Source organism: Misgurnus anguillicaudatus, chromosome 6, assembly GCF_027580225.2.
Source record: "Misgurnus anguillicaudatus chromosome 6, ASM2758022v2, whole genome shotgun sequence".
Classification (NCBI taxonomy): domain Eukaryota; kingdom Metazoa; phylum Chordata; class Actinopteri; order Cypriniformes; family Cobitidae; genus Misgurnus; species Misgurnus anguillicaudatus.
Window position 1 is genome coordinate 26,925,057 of NC_073342.2, and position 17,780 is coordinate 26,942,836.

Genomic DNA, 17,780 nt, shown 5'->3' on the forward strand with positions numbered 1-17,780 from the left:
CCTAAATTATTTAAGAGAGCTGGAGAGGTCTCTTAACCTAGTTAAGAGTAACAAGAGGGCAGCAGAGAGGCGGAGATCATGCACTTTACAACAAAGAATGTGTTAGAATTACTTTAATTCAAATGTATTTCTATAGCACTTTTGAAAATAAGTATTGTTGTTGCAGACCAGAAAATGTACAATAAATACATGTTAGTAGTATATAGACAACATAGGAATTAATATAACATGAAATATGAAGAGAATAGGGTTTTTTAAACAATGTATATTATATTACACTATATAATATACAGTATGAATATTAGTGAAACAAGTGCTTGCTCAGTACCAATAATTTTATGGGGTTATTAAGACAGCAATGGTATATACTTAAATGTATATACATTTGAATTATATACACTGTAAAAAGTTGGATGAAATTATTGATAATGCCTAAAGATGTAATGTTTTTTCAACTTAAATTTCTCAGTTTGAGTGAAATAATTAAAGTTTAAAATGTTTAAATATTAGGTGTTAACAATTGAAGGTAGTTTTTAAGTAGAGCCGCTTTTACATTTTACATTTTATGATAGGTAAATAAAATACCATAAAATGTAAATAAAATCTACAATAAAAAATGTGAAGTATCTACAAGATTGCAGTGACACCATTACATGTAAAGTTATATTAATAGAGTATACAACCCTGACCCAAAACATAATGTTAGCAATGTTAGCAGTGAGCAAGCCAAAGGTAAAAGTGACAAAGATGGGAAAAATTACAATTGTGTTTAAGTGGAGAAATCCAACTTAACTTGATCATCTTGTTTGGGCTTGATCATCAAAGTATTTTTTTATCCAAGTGTTTGCAAACTTAAGTCTTTTTTAGAAACAGCTTGTGAGTGAAATCAAAATGATGTGATTCATCATCTTCATTTTTTAAATAGCATTACGTTTGTATATTTCATTAACATGTTGAAACTTAACCAAAATAATGCAAAATCGTGTAAAATAAATGCATGTACTTATTTGTAATATTGTTAAACATTTTGTGAAGCAAATTAAAATATTTAAATACTAATATAATTTGAATGTCTTCATGATCCATACATGTATGGTGTCACATGCTGCTGTGACTGTATAACACTGCCGGCTTTCTATTGGCTGATTCCGAGGTTAAGGGCAGCCATTTTAGGTTGAAATCATTGTAGTCCTCAGTTTGTGGCACTTAAGTCAGCACTTAAGAATGAGTCTTACACTTTACTGAAAGTTGCTTTCAGCTTCTTTATAAATGTCTCCTAATCTCAGACTGGTCCTACTCCTTACTAAGAATTTTTTGACACTTAAGTCATAGCTTAAGACTATTCTTGAGAGCATTTCTGAGATGTTTTATACATACAGGCCCAGCTCTCATCGAGGAGCACTCAAGCAGGACTTACATGAAAGTGTTGGCCAACTTCCTGATTTTTTATCTTTTTGCATGTTTGTCACACTTTAATGTTTCAGATTATGAAACAAATTGTTAAAGATAACACAAGTAAAAACAACATGCAGTGTTGTAATAATGGTTTTAATGTTTTTTATTATGAAGGGAAAACAAAATCCAAACACACATGGCCCTGTGTGAAAAAGTGCTTGCCCCTTAAACCTAATAACTTGTTGGGCCCCCCTTAGCCGCATTAACTTGAATCAAGCTTTTGCGATAACTTGCAATGAGTCTGGTACAGTATTGTAGAGGATTTTTGGCCCACTCATCTTTGCAGAACTGTTGTAATTCAGCCACATTAGAGGGTTTTCAGGCATGAACCACTTTTTTAAGGTCATGCCACAGCATCTCAATCAGGCCTTTGACTAGGCCACTCCAAAGTCTTTATTTTGTTTTTCTTCAGCCATTCAGAGGTGGACTTGCTGGTTTGTTTTGGATTATTGTCTTGCTGCAGAACCCAAGTTGCTTCAGCTTGAGGTCACAAACAGATGGCCGAACTTTGTCCTTCAGCAAAATTCATGTTTTCATTTATCACAGCAAGTCTTCTAGGTCGTGAAGCCGCAAAACAGCCCCAGACCATCATACTACCACCACCATATTTTACTGTTGGTATTATGTTCTTTTTTTTAAATGTGGTGTTACTTTTACGCCAGACGTATTGGGACACACACCTTCCAAAAAGTTAAACTTTTGTCTCACCAGCCCAGCAGAGTATTTTCCCAAAAGTCTTGGGGATCATCAAGATGTTTGCAGAGGCGGACACTGCATGGATTGTATCAGTGTTTTTCTTTGGAAAACATACATTCCAAAGCATATTATCATAATTTTTTACCCCATTTCATAATTTCAAGGTTTTGGTTTATATTTGATATTTAAGTACATTAAACATCTAGTAATTTTTTTACTTTTACTTAAGTAAAAAGTACTTTCATACTTTAACCAAGAAAAGTAAAAGTACACAGTTTCTATGTAATTTTAATATGCAATATAAAAGGAATACACAGTATGATTATATCGTCGCTGCCTGATGAAACTCATGTATGTCCAAAACAGTAACTTTTCAGAAAGTGAAAAAACACCGTAAATCAAAAGCAGTTGAATGTAGCGTTGTCATACTTGGTACGGCATATTTACATGTAACCATATTCTTGCCAGTGTCATGATATAATCCACATTTGACCAAAATTGAGTTTAAATGGACATGCGTGCATATATTACAGTAACTTTGATCGATACGCGTTCTTCCGATCATTAATTAGAATGGCCAAAGTCGCGTTTCGTATTGACAGATGAATACGCTCAGTTTATTAAATAGCCTACGTCTTGGTTAAATACGCTTACTTTATTTAATAGTAATTATAAATATATTAAATGTCTCTTGCAAACCATTAAGGGACAATGAATCAATACACTGACATGGTAATGCTACACAACAGGGGCGTCAGTTTGTGTTGAAAAGTGGTGGGGACAAAAGATCTTATAAAAACATCAAAAATGGGCATAGCGTAGGCCAGTCAACAACAAGAAAATACTCAGCATAAATTTATAAACCCTCAACAATGTCGAATGCACACATCACACATGTAACAGTCCCTGCAACACCAGCTCAACCGAACAATGCCAAAGCACCATACCGTAGAAAACAGCAGCGCGTTTAATAAATTATTACAATGAATTTCATTACATATGTACAAGAAAACACACCATAAGCATACAACACAACATATGTGACACTAGACCACAAAACCAGTCTTAAGCATCGCTTGATTTTTCAGAACATTTTAACCAAATGCTTTCAAAAAGTGGTGGGGACATCCCCAGCGTAAATATCACCAATGCTAGACAGATACTTTGTTTGCACAGTCCTACCGTAATTAAGTAACTCCTAGATGTTAGTCTAGCGTCCGGGGGAAACGTTGACCTCGAAGTAAAGTCATTGTCATGTTTATTCGGCTATATCCAGTGCTGAGGTTCGATGAAACTTTACGAGACCGGCGAGATGCTTCACAGGCGGAAGATATGCGGCGTGATTGACAGCTTTGACACCAAACGGGTACGTGAAAATCAGATGACATGATTTCACAAGTTTTCATTGGCTATTTAGGTATGTGACGCATACTGTATATGGAAATGAACCTGGACATTCAATCTGTCGAAAAATCTAAAAATCGGCAAAATGAACATACGTGAGTTTCATCGGACAGCGACGATATGCTTTAGAATGTAGTGAACATTTTTCAATGTCATTTTTTCCCAAGACAAACACTCTGATAAAGCACAGATGCTTGGAAAATGTAACTAAAATACTCAAGTAGTGTCCACCTCTGGATGTTTGAGATGAGCCTTTATGCTCTTTTTGCTCAGCACCAGTTTTTATCTTGGAACTCTGCCATGCAGGCCATTTTTGCCCAGTCTCTTTCTTATGGTGGAGTCATGAACCCTGACCTTAACTGAGGCAAATGAGGCCTGCCGTTCTTTGGATGTTGTTGTGGGGTCTTTTGTGACTCTTGGATGAGTCGTCGCTGCACTCTTGGCGTAATTTTGGTCGGTCGGTCACTCCTGGGAAGGTTCACCGCTGTTCCATGTTTTCACCATTTGTGAATAATGGCTCTTAATGTGGTTCACCAGATTCCCAAAGCTTTAAAAATGCCTTTATAACCTTAACCCGACTGACAATTACTTTCTTTCTCATTTGTTCCTGAACTTTGAATCTCAACATGATGTGTAGCTTCTGAGGATCTTTTGGCCTACTTCACTTTTTCAGGAAGGTCCTATTTAAGTGATTTCTTGTTTGCGAACATGTGTGGCAGTAGTCAGGCCTAGGTGTGGCTACATGTAGGATCAACACTGTTTTTGTACCACAGAGTTACACCCTATTTTGACCGCAGGAAATAGCAGTAGCAGAGCGAAATGATCTCATTAATTTCAATGGAAGCTTGGTAACTTCCGGCAGTGAAAGTGACCACTGGCAACTGGATGGGTATGTCCAGTGGCGCGAGAAAGCCTTTTCACAGTGAGAACATCGCTGGGGGTTTGAACAAGGGGTAAGATTTAGGGATGGGCACGAGTACTCGATTGCTCGAGTACTCGAACGTGGCATCGATGATCGATCACGAAAACGATGATCATGTGGCTTTATTTATTAATTAATTAATTTATTTGTGGTTATAGCGGCATTTGGATGTCTGGTTAGCATTGCAAGCGCCTGTTGATTCAAAAACAAACAGATAAAGTCCGCTCACCCGCGACGCGGCAACCCGCCGATCCGCAGAATGTTGTGAAGCTGAACACACATCACATCACGAGGCAATATAGTTTAAAAGGATGCCGTGATTTTGGGATTCACTTCGGTAGGACGAAAATACAGTCGCCACCAAGTTACCTCATATCATCTTATTTAAACATCAAATGTCAAGAAGGGATACCAGAGAGCGATCTAAGGCGAGCATATCTTGACTGAGAAAATGTGAGAAAACAACACGACATAGCTAAGCGCTAAAAAGATAGCAAAAGACTTAAAGTTGCTTAATGTTATGAGCTCGTGCTTTGACTGGATGTGTTTCAAAGCGCGCTGTAATGGTGCACACCCACAACGGGAGTTAAACTTTCTCTCAAGTACATAACTTAGTTAAAGTCTTGCATTTTGGGCAGATGCATGTTGTATAACACATTTATGTTGTATATAAGGTTTAATATTATTTAGAGCAGTGGTTCTCAAACTGGGGGCCGGGGCCCCCAGGGGGGCCTTGAGATGCTGCAAAATTAAGGTTTATTTGAGTGTTTTTAATAAAAATATTTTCATTTTTACCATGACGTATATGCCCCGCCCCTTTGATTGCCCCACCCCCAATCAATGAGTACTCGTTTTTCAGACCTGTGGATTAATCGTAATGACATAAATGCACATCCCTAGTAAGATTACTTTAATTTACATTTAATCAGATTAACATGGAGGGACAACGTTTGTGATTCCTTTAAGTTTGTGATTCCTTTAAATGTATACGTTCTTGTTGATCTTGTGGACATTAAGTTAGCTGTTAATGTGGCCTGCCACACATCTTAATCCAAAATAAAATAAATTCCATTGCCCATCCTCTCAGGATATCTGGGATCAAGTACCCCTGGCACATAATTTCACCTTTTAATTACAGCATAAACCGCATCAAACTGATCTTTCAATGCTTCTCTATGGCTCTGAATCCCGAAGATGTCAGTGTTCCGGTCCCTGTGCAACTAATACTTAACTCTCATTGGCTCATCTGCATTTGAGGGGAGCTTGCTGATAACCCAAATTTACTGATCTATTAAATGAACAAATAATTACTTCATTATTTAAGCATCATTTTCTCACCTTTATCCCATATCACAGCTGACCATTAATCATTCACCTCTTTTTTCCAATACAGAGCCAGTTGTGATCAGGAATCTCACAGCATCTGAAATCACAACACCATCTGTGTTTACCTGATCATACTCTCTGCGATAATAATTTCTTGCTTGCCTATACATTATACCTTATCCAATAGATGAGCCACAGTTTGTTTAAGGGATAGTTCGCCCAAATCACCTGTATGGGTTTCTTATTTTTGTTCAACACAATAGAAGATATTTTAAAAAATTATGGTAACCAGAGTTGACAGTACCCACTGACTTCCATACTGGGGAAAAACAAATACTATGGAATTCAGTGAGTACCGTCAACTGTGTGCTTACCATATGATCACAATATAATTTTTGTGTTCAGCAAAAACCCATACAGGTAAAGAACAACACGAGGGTGAGTAAATGATGACAAAAATGATCCCTTTATCATGTTGTATTGAGGTAATTGTTGAACTTACTTATGTTCTTACTTAAAACCACATCCACTTGTTAGCAGTGGTGGCCGGTGACTTCTTTTTTCGAGGTTCATAATTTTTGTGTGGTTCGTAATTTCAAAATATGTGTTCTGCGTGACGAGAGATCCTGTGTGCATCACGTGTTTTGTCAAAATAAGTGGCTGCTGCAGACACGTCTAAAGAGTTTATGATAAAAGAGACGCTCGGATAATCAAATACTCGGATAATCAAAGTTAATTGTTAAGGGAGTGTCTTGCGTTTATGCTGTGAACATGAGTGTCTCTTTTATCATAAATGGTTTTGACGCGTGTGCAGCAGACACTTATTTTGACAAAACACGTGATGCACACAGGATCTCTCGACAAGCAGAACACATATTTTGGAAAAGGGAACCATACACATAACACTTATTTTGAATTAGCGCCCCTCGAATGAGCAGTCACGAGCCGCCACTGCAAGTTAGTATCTAACATTTTAAATACAAAATGTATTTTATGCCGATTACAGTTAATTGTCATTGTATAAAAGTATTGCATTCATTGTAACCAAGTACATATGTCCTTCAGAGTCCACAAATGGTGTTTAATTTCAGTATCACACAATCCTCTACCACTAAGAATTGTTAAATAATTTCCATTATGTTAGTATTGTTATAGAAACATGTATAAAGTTTACAGTAAAATCAATTTCAATTAACCTGCTAAGAAGTGATTGTTTCTGTTTTATAGCACGTGCACCTGTCATAGTGACCAGTGACAAAACAACAATTTCTTCAACAGACCCCAAAAAATCAACTTCTATAAGTGAGTGTTGTTGTGCAGTGTTGAGTGTTATGCAAATGTAAATGTGTACAATGCACTTGACTAACTCTTTGTTTAAAATAATAAACAAACTAAGATTTTTTAATATTTAATATGTATGAAATTTGCATTGATAAAATAGGTATCTTTTAAAGGAATAGTCTACTCATTTTCAATATTAAAATATGTTATTACCTTAACTAAGAATTGTTGATACATCCCTCTATCATCTGTGTGCGTGTACGTAAGCGCTGGAGCGCGCTGCGACACTTCGATAGCATTTAGCTTAGCCCCATTCATTCAATGGTACCATTTAGAGATAAAGTTAGAAGTGACCAAACACATCAACGTTTTTCCTATTTAAGACGAGTAGTTATACGAGCAAGTTTGGTGGTACAAAATAAAACGTAGCGCTTTTCTAAGCGGATTTAAAAGAGGAACTATATTTTATGGCGTAATAGCACTTTTGGGAGTACTTCGACTCGGCGCAGTAACACCCTCCCTCTCCCATTATGAGAGTGAGAAGGAGAGCGGACTTTTCAGGCGAGTCGAAGTACTCCCAAAAGTGCTATTACGCCATAAAATATAGTTCCTCTTTTAAATCCGCTTAGAAAAGCGCTACGTTTTATTTTGTACCACCAAACTTGCTCGTATAACTACTCGTCTTAAATAGGAAAAACGTTGATGTATTTGGTCACTTCTAACTTTATCTCTAAATGGTACCATTGAATGAATGGGGCTAAGCTAAATGCTATCGAAGCGTCGCAGCGCGCTCCAGCGCTTACGTGCACGCACACAGATGATAGAGGGATGTATCAACAATTCTCAGTTAAGGTAATAACATATTTTAATATTGAAAATGAGTAGACTATTCCTTTAATGTATCAAATTATAGCTTGCAAAGGCTTGACAATAATAGAAAGAAGTTTATGCTATTGTAACTGATCTTATCCTGAGCATATATTATCTCAGATTTACTGATGGACACAGAAGAACCACCTCTCATCGAGGAGCTTTCAAGTAGGGCTTAAATATGGCACAGAGGAATGAACACACAGCTTGTCTTTTTGGGTTTAGGAAAGGGAATAAAACAATTCCATCCTCTCAGAGGATAACAGGGATCAGTTTCAAGTATGATATTGGTATTTATTTAACAATTCGTAAACAACAGGATGCAGCGATGATACAGTGTAGTTCTTTGGCACAGACCCCATCCATAGCCCAAAGATGGAGGGCTGTAGATCCTTGCTGCTCCTGCCTGAAGTGAAGGCAGGGGCGGGGCCCACCCCTCGATGCATGGACAAGGGCCAACCTGGTGGTGGTGGTCAGTATCTGCACATGCAAGAGAGAATGACCAGGACACACTATACTCCAAGAGTCAAGTGATGATAGATCAAAATGTAATGAATGACGTTCAGTACCAAGTCGAACTTGCACTAAAGCTTTTATTTCTGGTACCTACTGATACTCAACTCTAATTGGCTCATCTGCCTTCGAGGGGAGGGGTTTACCACTAGGTCAATCACATGCAGCTACAGCTTGCTGATAACCTAAACTTACTGATCTATAGACCCCTTCAAGGTTTGTAAACATTGAATGACTATCGGGTGCGCGCGCAGCATGGGGTCAAACTGTTCATACCATTTAGGCTTTCTAGTTTAATCTAACATGGCTGAAAAATGATGACTTACCTGAAATGAAGTGAGCACTACAAACACAAGCCTCTTTGATATTTGCATTGTCCCAGTCTGCACGTTAATTGCTTGCAGCCGCAGATGTTGTATTTTTTTGTTTTTGAGATTATGCATGAATCCCGAAAACTTAACGGAAGACCTGGTGCGATTTTCACGGCCCACAACGTAATTAGGCATTTTTGACGAAACCGAATAATATGCAACTCAATCTGCTGTAATGACTTTTCTGACCCCGACATGCGCAGTGGGAACCGCCTGTGACGTGAACCTTGAAGGGGTCTATTAATTGAACAATTTATTACTACATTATTTAAACATCATTTTCTCAACTATATCCCATCTCACAGACGACCATTAAAGACACACTATGCAGGTATTTTACCTTAATATAACAGATTCAAAGTTATTTCGGTGGTAAACAAAGCCATAGTGAGGGATGGGCAGTATTTCAAATACATGTATTTAAAATACGTATTTGAAATACAAAATAGTATTTTGTATTTTAAAGCCTCTGAAAAAAATGAAATGTAATTTGTATTTAAATACATTTAAGATGAGTATTTTTGTATTTTTAAAATATTCAAAATACTTTGAGCCAGTCAACCAGTCAGGGTGCTGTTTTCATGCATCAACTTCAGACCAGACACCAGAGTTCAGGTAAGCAAATATATCTGTGCAGCTTTTAGTGGGCAATAATTGAAATGTTGGAGTGGGAAAAAAAGCAAGGGCGATTGAATTATTGGGTGTGATGTGATTTGTGTCGCGAAAGGAAATTCAAATTCACACTTGCACGTTGCACGACTGAGACAGAGTGTGGAACGCTGACAAATAGGCCTACACTTTTGACTTAAAGGAAAACCACCATTTTTAAAGGGGACAGAGAATGAAAAACCATTTTTACCATTTTTAGTCTACCCACATTCAAAAACATACAAAAAGTGCTAAACATGGTAATCATCTTAGTCTCATAGAAATTCCTCTTTTAGAAATGTCAGCCAGAAAACTGCCCATTCTGAAAAACTGATGCTTTTGACATCACAGGCATCTAACTGCCACTTCACTTTAAAATAATTGGCTACATTTTTTGAGTGGCAGCAAACTCAGCCAATCGGTAATGAGATTGCAAGTTAAGCCAGTAGGGGGAGCCAAATAGGTGCAAAACCACTTGTTTAAAATCCCCCACCCTAACAGAGCTATCTGAGAGAGGTTTTTAGGAAGCTTCTAAGGCATTACAGACCCAAACAAAAAAATGTTTGTCTACATGTCACATCACAGAACAAGGATAAATACTCCGTTCAATCATTCTATGTCACCTTTAATATTTCACTATGTTCTTACCTCAGCTTAGACAAATTAATACATAACTATCTATTTTCAATACATGGAGGAACAGCACTTAGTTTGCAGCATTTCAACCTCAGCGCGCAGTCTGACAGGAGTGATGATGTTACTGCGCCAGAGGTTGAAGTGCTGCAAACTAAGTGTTCTTCCGCCATACAATATAGTTCTCCTTTTTTATTCACTTAAAAATCACGTTTTATTTTGTGCCACCATACTTACTTGTGTAACTTCGTGTGTAACAGGCTTTAAATAGGGAAAACATGGAAGTGTTTGGTGGCTTCTAAATTCATCCCTGTTTAGATCCTAAGGAATGAATGGGACTAGGCTAAATGCTAACACATTCATGACACGCTGTGCAAAGATGAAGTGCACGCATTGAAAAAAAGATAGGCATGTATTCATTCATCTAAGTTGAGGTAAGAACATAGTAAAATATTGAAAAACTCTGGTGTTTTCCTTTAAAGGCCCTTTCACACGTGAAGCGACAAGTGGTGGAATCAGCACACAGTTGCTGCTTTCTCTTTAGCTTTGTGCAGTTGAAGCCTTGTTTACACTTTTGCAATTCGCATTGCTCTACTCTACGGCGTGAACCTGCTGAACCTGCATGCTCCTTATGCTTGACATGCTCTCGGTTGTATAATTCTGTGAAATGACAGAGGGCGACTCGTGAGTAATTGTTCTCAAAACCATCAAAAAGCAGCGATGAGAGAAAGTAGTTTGCCGAATAATTTGTCAAACACTCGTCTTGTGAGAAGTAAATACGTGGATTTCTTCACATATAAACTGTTTAGGTTGTGGGTCGACGACACATAAAAAAGTTTTTATGATATTTTTATAAAACATCACTTGACTTGAGTGGGTGTTCATAAGGTTGACATGACACATTCATAATCATGACATGACATGTGTCATGAATATGAAGGAGATTTTATTCACGTTTATGACAACTGTCATTAAGTGTCATTTGTTCAATTATGTCATTTTTATTGCAAAGATGACATTGTTTGAGATGTCTTTGTTATGACAACGTGTTGTAAATCATAAAAAACAACTATCAAGAGGGGAAAGCAAGAGGTACTTAAAATAAAATGAAAGTTTCTAAGCAGTTGCACACATCTAAATGCTTTTTGGCATTCAGAAATAGACCCATATAGATTTCAGCCTAATAGGGATACTTGCACTGAATCACCAATTTCACATGTATTTTGTGTATTTTCAAAATACAAAATACTGTATTTGTATTTAAATACATTTTTCCTCACAGTATTTTGTATTAGCATTTAAATAAATTTTTCGACACAGTATTTTGTATTTGTATTTGAAATACATTTCCATGTATTTATGCCCATCTCTGGCCATAGTAGGGCGATTCATCCTCCTGTTGAAGCTCGGGGAGGACGCCGCTAGAAAAACCAGCAATGCAAGCTTATGAGAACCGCCCCTGACAAATCTAGCGAGAATCACGACTTGCTTTACGGCAACGACGTCACACACGTTAGGCTTGTTCCACTTCGTGCCGCGCCGCATGAAGTTGATCAAGCCTATAACAACAACTGCACGCGCGAATTTGAGACGTGATGCTAAACGATTTAAAAGTTAAGAAAGCGTGTTCGGAAGAGAGTAGGAAAAGAGAATCTGACCGCGTTAGGAACCGGACAAGAGTCCCACTCGGTCAGGTTTTTACTCATAGGCGTGAGCTAAAAGACAGCACTGGATGCAACAGGGATGCTGATCTGGCGATCTTGTTGATGTACTAGAAAGTAAATCTCTTTGTAAATTTGTAAACTTGTTTGCGGTCTATGTTGTATGTTGGTGCACTTGCTTGCAGAGCCGGACAGTAACGGAGTACATTTACTTGAGTACAGTACTTAAGTATAATTTTGAGGGATCTGTACTTTACTCGAGTATTATTTTTGGGGAGTACTCATGACTTTACTCAAGTACATTTGAGAGGCAAATATTGTACTCTTTACTCCACTACATTTCTATCCATTACCGTGAGTACCCGTTACTTCTTCTAAAAAAAAAAGGAAAAAAGAAAAATCTCAGAAACCCTCGATTTGTTGTTTCCCTTTTCTCAAACGTGATTGGATTGTGCAGGCGCCACTGATTGGGACAGCCTATCGGCTATCACCTTCAGCTTTCCGCCAAAGTCCCAATAGTCAGATTTAGATAAGAGAAGAAACCATGGACGAAACAATGGATGAAGACACAGCAGGTCTATCCTGGGAATATAACAACCCGTGGCTCCACCTCGCCAGGTTATTTTAATTTTCTAAACAAGTTAATGATAGTTTTCGCTTTAAGTGTTTGCTGTGTTTACCAAAACAGAGCTTCATAACGGCTTACAAAAATTCAACCCCTTGAGAGCGGCAGGGATCACTGGTGATCCCGGATTATTGTTGTTCAAAATTCATTACTCTTCAAAACATCACACTCTTAACTTGATCTGGACAAACTCAGTATCACAAGACAGGTTTAAGACTCCAGCTTCAACATTTGACCACTGTTTATGATTAAACTGGTTTGCAGTAACATTAATTACTTAATTTATGCCAGGAGTTCAAATTAATTGATCTGTAACGTTCGTTATTTTGAATAAAAATCATCACTCATAAAACATTCATTCTCGTCTTCTCCGGTTTATTTGTATTCAAATACATAAAATATACAGAATCCGCCAGGGCTATTAGTACAATGGTGCGCATATTTGGAGAAATAATGATTAATTATCACATGTTAGTAAACTATTTAGTCTTACAGAATAAGATTTCTATTCATTTTCCACTGAATTGTGCGATCTGAAGAGCTCAAAGAGCGAACGGAGTGAGATGTGTGTCTCCTCTTCCTGACTCATGTCAGATTTGACCTCAGAGCTCTATCATTTGCTGTACAGCTGTCAGTCATCTCACGTGGTTCAATGTGCACTGTGGCAGTAGTAATGTAAAATTTAAAAATGTACTCTTGTACTTTTGATACACAAGTACTTTTAAAAACAAGTACTTCTTACTTTTACTTGAGTAGACATCTGACTGCAGTACTTTTACTTGTACTTGAGTAAAATTTTGCAAGGGGTAACTGTACTCTTACTCAAGTAATGAAGCTGTGTACTCTGTCCGCCTCTGCTTGCTTGTAGTATGTCATGCGATTATCATGACAACAGATATCTCACATAATTATCAGGACATAAATAAGCCTAGAGGTTGTAAATAGTGTAACGTAAACATGCACAATTTGCAAACTATTATGATAAATAGCAATAATCATGTATAGTGACATTATAACGACCAATGTTATGACATAATGCAACATACACAATTAACTTTGTCATGGCATTTTGTAATGTTTACATTACAATAAAAGAACACAAATGAAATTATACTTGGGCTGCACGATTTGGGTAATTTTTCCCATTGCGGTTATTGATGTTAATATTGCGATGTGCGATTGCGATTATAATAAATGGTATCATGAGTCAACTTGATGGGTTTTAAGGAAAATCCACACACAGTTTAGTGATAATGCTAAAATGTGTATTTGTAAAACTAGAAATGTTTTCGTATTGCCACGTGATGTAGCAACTGCTCAGTGTCAGTAATTCTAAATCCAAAATACCGCCATACAACAGACGTAGAGTTTTTTTTAGCTACCAGATCACTGTCAACCTCCTCTGCATCCATCTTCGCTCTGGTATTTCTGCGCTGCGCACAAACAAGTGACGACGCACACCACACACGTGCATGCCACAAATGCACTGCCATGTTTTTCTTTCTTTTTTTAAACAGCAAGGAAAATCATCAAACTGTTATCAGAAAGTTTGTGTTAACAAGTCCACACATTTACTTATTAATATAATTATTATTATATTATTTAATAATTATTTAATAATATAATTGCAACATTTTGCTGTCATATAATTGCACAGGCTGATATCGCGATTGCGATGCGATTAATTGTGCAGCACTTAATTATACATTATAGACTATAGACTGTTTACTTGTGATTTAGCTGCAATAATGTAAAAATGTTATAAGCCAGCAAACGCGGTAGGCTACTTTATTATTATATGCACTCTACACTTGGAATAAACTTCTTATTGTCCTATTACCATCATCAGTAGTTTAGTAGACTATGCAGTAGCCTAATATTTGTATGAAATTGTGAAACATTACCTGGTCATTATCTTTGGAGGTGTACAGAGTGGGGGTGGGAAATTACGATAGTTGCAAGTATTCTCCAGCTACTCTAGGGGTCGCTGTTTGACAAAAACGCAGAAAATGCATAGAGCCCCTTTAATCTTCGCTTCTCTCTTTCCAATACAGAGTCAGATGTGATCAGAAATCTCACAGTATCTGAAATCACAACATCATCTGTGTTTCTGCAATGGCAAGAACCTTGTTCAATGGATTAGTGATAAAAAAGGGGGAAATATAACCACAGATAACTACTTATTGACTGATGCCTACTTGTTGTATCTTTTCGTAAAGCATAAGGGAATTTAGAGTAGTTTTGAGGTTATCTCAAATTCTTATCTTTTCTGAGTGAAATTAATTACAGTTACGGCTACAGTTAACAATCTCAGACTCAGTGACCTGTTAAACAATGTTATGAAAAATAAATTATTGTATCTTTCCACACATTTGTACCATCTTACAGCTGATCATTCATTGGTCAATTGCTTCTCTCTCTCTCTCTCTCTCAATACAGAGCCAGATGTGATCAAGGATCTCACAGTATCTGAAATCACAACATCATCTGTGTTACTCAATTGGGAAGAACCTTCTGGAAACAGATCTTACTTTAAAGTTCAATGGATTGGTGATAAAACAAAGGGAAATATAACCACAAATAACCTATCCCTAAACATCACTGAACTAACTCCTGGAGTCAACTACACGTTTATCATCACGGCTGTTGCAGAATGTAACCTGACAGAAGGAGATCCAGTTGTTATCTCAAACTGTACCAGTATGTTTACTCTTGTGTTTCTTAATATAGATCACATTTAAACTACTTATTGACTGATGCCTACTTGTTGTATAACCTTTTCGTAAAGCATAAGGGAATTTTAGTAGCCTGGTAATACCATCCTCTGCTATTTTGCTTTGCTTCATAGACAGAGTCTGGCTGGCCATAATTGACAATCGTTTTCCTTCTCGTGGGAGGGGCTTGTCTGAAGTTTAAAATCATTGGTCTAAACGTAAGCCAATCACATGGATATGATGTGCGTTATGCGCTGGCTCAGCCGCATCAAATCTCTGCTGTAAAACACACGTATGATGTGAAAACAAACCCATCGAGCGAAATACCGGAGTTAACATGGCTATGAACGACTTTTGCAGATTATGTTAAGTAAATCCGCCCAGAGCTAGTTGAACACTATCCTTACAGTGTCTTTCCACTAAGTGGAGGAACGCCCCTCTCAAACTCTTCCACCAGACAGCCATAACCATATGTCAATTTAATCTTTTTACCTTATTTTCTGGTTAATCAGGAATGTCACCAAAGAATGTTTGCCCACGCGTCCTCCACCATGACTGTGAACAATGAAATTCCCTTCCATGATTTCTCGATCGTTGTGCACGTCAAGCAGTGCTGCACACAGTTTCTCGCTGACGATCGGTAATAGTTGACAACTTAAACTTTTCCTAAAGCCTGTCGGGAGTAGGGCAACAACATAATCTCCATTCAAATTGTTTAACAAACACTCTTCTTGTTTGGGCTTAAGTTGGCAAGTGCCGGTTCTCCACAACAGAGCAAATAGTTTTCTGTGCCTCCATTTCCACTATAAACTACAACCGTACATTCGGCGCTTACCGTCTACGTCACGGCTCTCAGCCCGCCCTCTGTTCGTTGATTTAATGGCCGTCTCGATGCCAGAGGAAAACGGTTTGAATGGGAGGTATCTCAGACTGAGTACAGTAGCGTAATAAAATTTAGAGGAAGTAGTCTGACGTAGTCAGGCTAGAATTTTAGAGTAGTTTTGAGGTTATCTCAAATTCTTATCTTTTCTAAGTGAAATTAATTACAGTTACAGCTACAGTTAACAATCTCAGATTCAATGACCTATTAAACAATTTTATGAAAACTAAATTATTGTATCTTTCCACACATTTGTACCATCTTACAGCTGATCATTCATTGGTCAATTGCTTCTCTCTCTCTCTCATTACAGAGCCAGATGTGATCAAGAATCTCACAGTATCTAATATCACAACATCATCTGTGTTACTGGAATGGAAAGAACCTTCTGGAAACAGATCTATCTTTAAAGTTCAATGGATTGGTGATAAAACAGGGGAAGATAAAACCCATAACATATCCTATAACGTCACTGGACTAACTCCTGGTGTCAACTACACGTTTGTCATCACAGCTGTTGCAGGAGATAACTCAACAGAAGGAGATCCAGTTGTTATCTCAAACTTTACCAGTATGTTTACTTTTATGTTTCGTAATATTGATCAGATTTTAAGCTACTTATTGACTGATGCCTACTTGTTGTATAATCTTTTCGCAAAGCATAATAGACTGTCAAGGGAATTTTAGAGTAGTTTTGAGGTTATCTCAAATTCTTATCTTTTCTAAGTGAAATTAATTACAGTTACAACTACAGTTAACAATCTCAGACTCAATGACCTATCAAACAATGTTTATAAAAATAAATTATGTATCTTTATACACATTTGTACCATCTTACAGCTGATCATTCATTGGTCAATTGCTTCTCTCTCTCAATACAGAGCCAGATGTGATCAAGGATCTCACAGTATCTAATATCACAACTTCATCTGTGCTTCTGCAATGGGAGGAACCTTCTGGAAACAGATCTTACTTTAAAGTCCAATGGATTGGCGATAAACCAAAGGAAGACAAAACCAATAACCTATTCTATAACATCACTGGACTAACTTCTGGTGTCAAGTACACGTTTATCATCGCGGCTGTGGCAGGAGATAGCTCAACAGAAGGAAATCCAGTTGTTATCTCAAACTATACCAGTATGTTTACTTTTATGTTTCTTAATATAGATCACATTTAAACTACTTATTGACTGATGCCTACTTGTTGTATAATCTTTTCGTAAAGCATAAGGGAATTTTAGAATAGTTTTGAGGTTATCTCAAATTCTTATCTTTTCTAAGTGAAATTAATTAGTTACAGCTACAGTTAACAATCTCAGACTCAATGACCTATCAAACAATGTTATGAAAAATAAATTATTGTATCTTTCCACACAATTTTACCATCTTACAGCTGATCATTCATTGGTCAATTGCTTCTCTCTCTCAATACAGAGCCAGAAGTGATCAGGAATCTCACAACATCTGATATCACAACATCATCTGTGTCTCTGCATTGGGAAGAACCTTCTGGATACAGATCTTACTTTAAAGTTCAATGGATTGGCGATAAACCAAAGGAAGACAAAACCCATAACACATCCTATAACGTCACTGGACTAACTCCTGGAGTCAACTACACGTTTATCATCAAAGCTGTTGCAGGAGATAGCTCAACAGAAGGAAATCCAGTTGTTATCTCAAACTATACCAGTATGTTTACTCTTGTGTTCCTTAATATAGATCATATTTAAACTACTTATTGACTGATGCCTACTTGTTGTATAATCTTTCGTAAAG

The 17,780-nt window shown here is 37.2% G+C and overlaps 1 protein-coding gene and 1 long non-coding RNA gene across 2 annotated transcripts in view; one reads left to right on the top strand and one right to left on the bottom strand.

Moving 5' to 3' along the window:
* Positions 1–5,652: 5,652 nt before the first annotated feature.
* LOC141364333 (uncharacterized) overlaps positions 5,653–17,780 on the bottom strand; it is a 71,649-nt gene continuing 59,521 nt past the window's right edge. The window contains exon 3 of the long non-coding RNA XR_012370091.1: positions 5,653–5,900. This is a non-coding gene — a long non-coding RNA (uncharacterized lncRNA). The remainder of the gene's footprint in view (positions 5,901–17,780) is intronic.
* Positions 16,573–17,780, top strand: part of LOC129434521 (receptor-type tyrosine-protein phosphatase beta) — a 40,079-nt gene continuing 38,871 nt past the window's right edge. The window contains exons 1-3 of the mRNA XM_073869098.1: positions 16,573–16,591; positions 16,881–17,138; positions 17,436–17,693. Of these exons, the coding sequence (XP_073725199.1) occupies positions 16,573–16,591; positions 16,881–17,138; positions 17,436–17,693 (535 nt within the window). The remainder of the gene's footprint in view (positions 16,592–16,880; positions 17,139–17,435; positions 17,694–17,780) is intronic.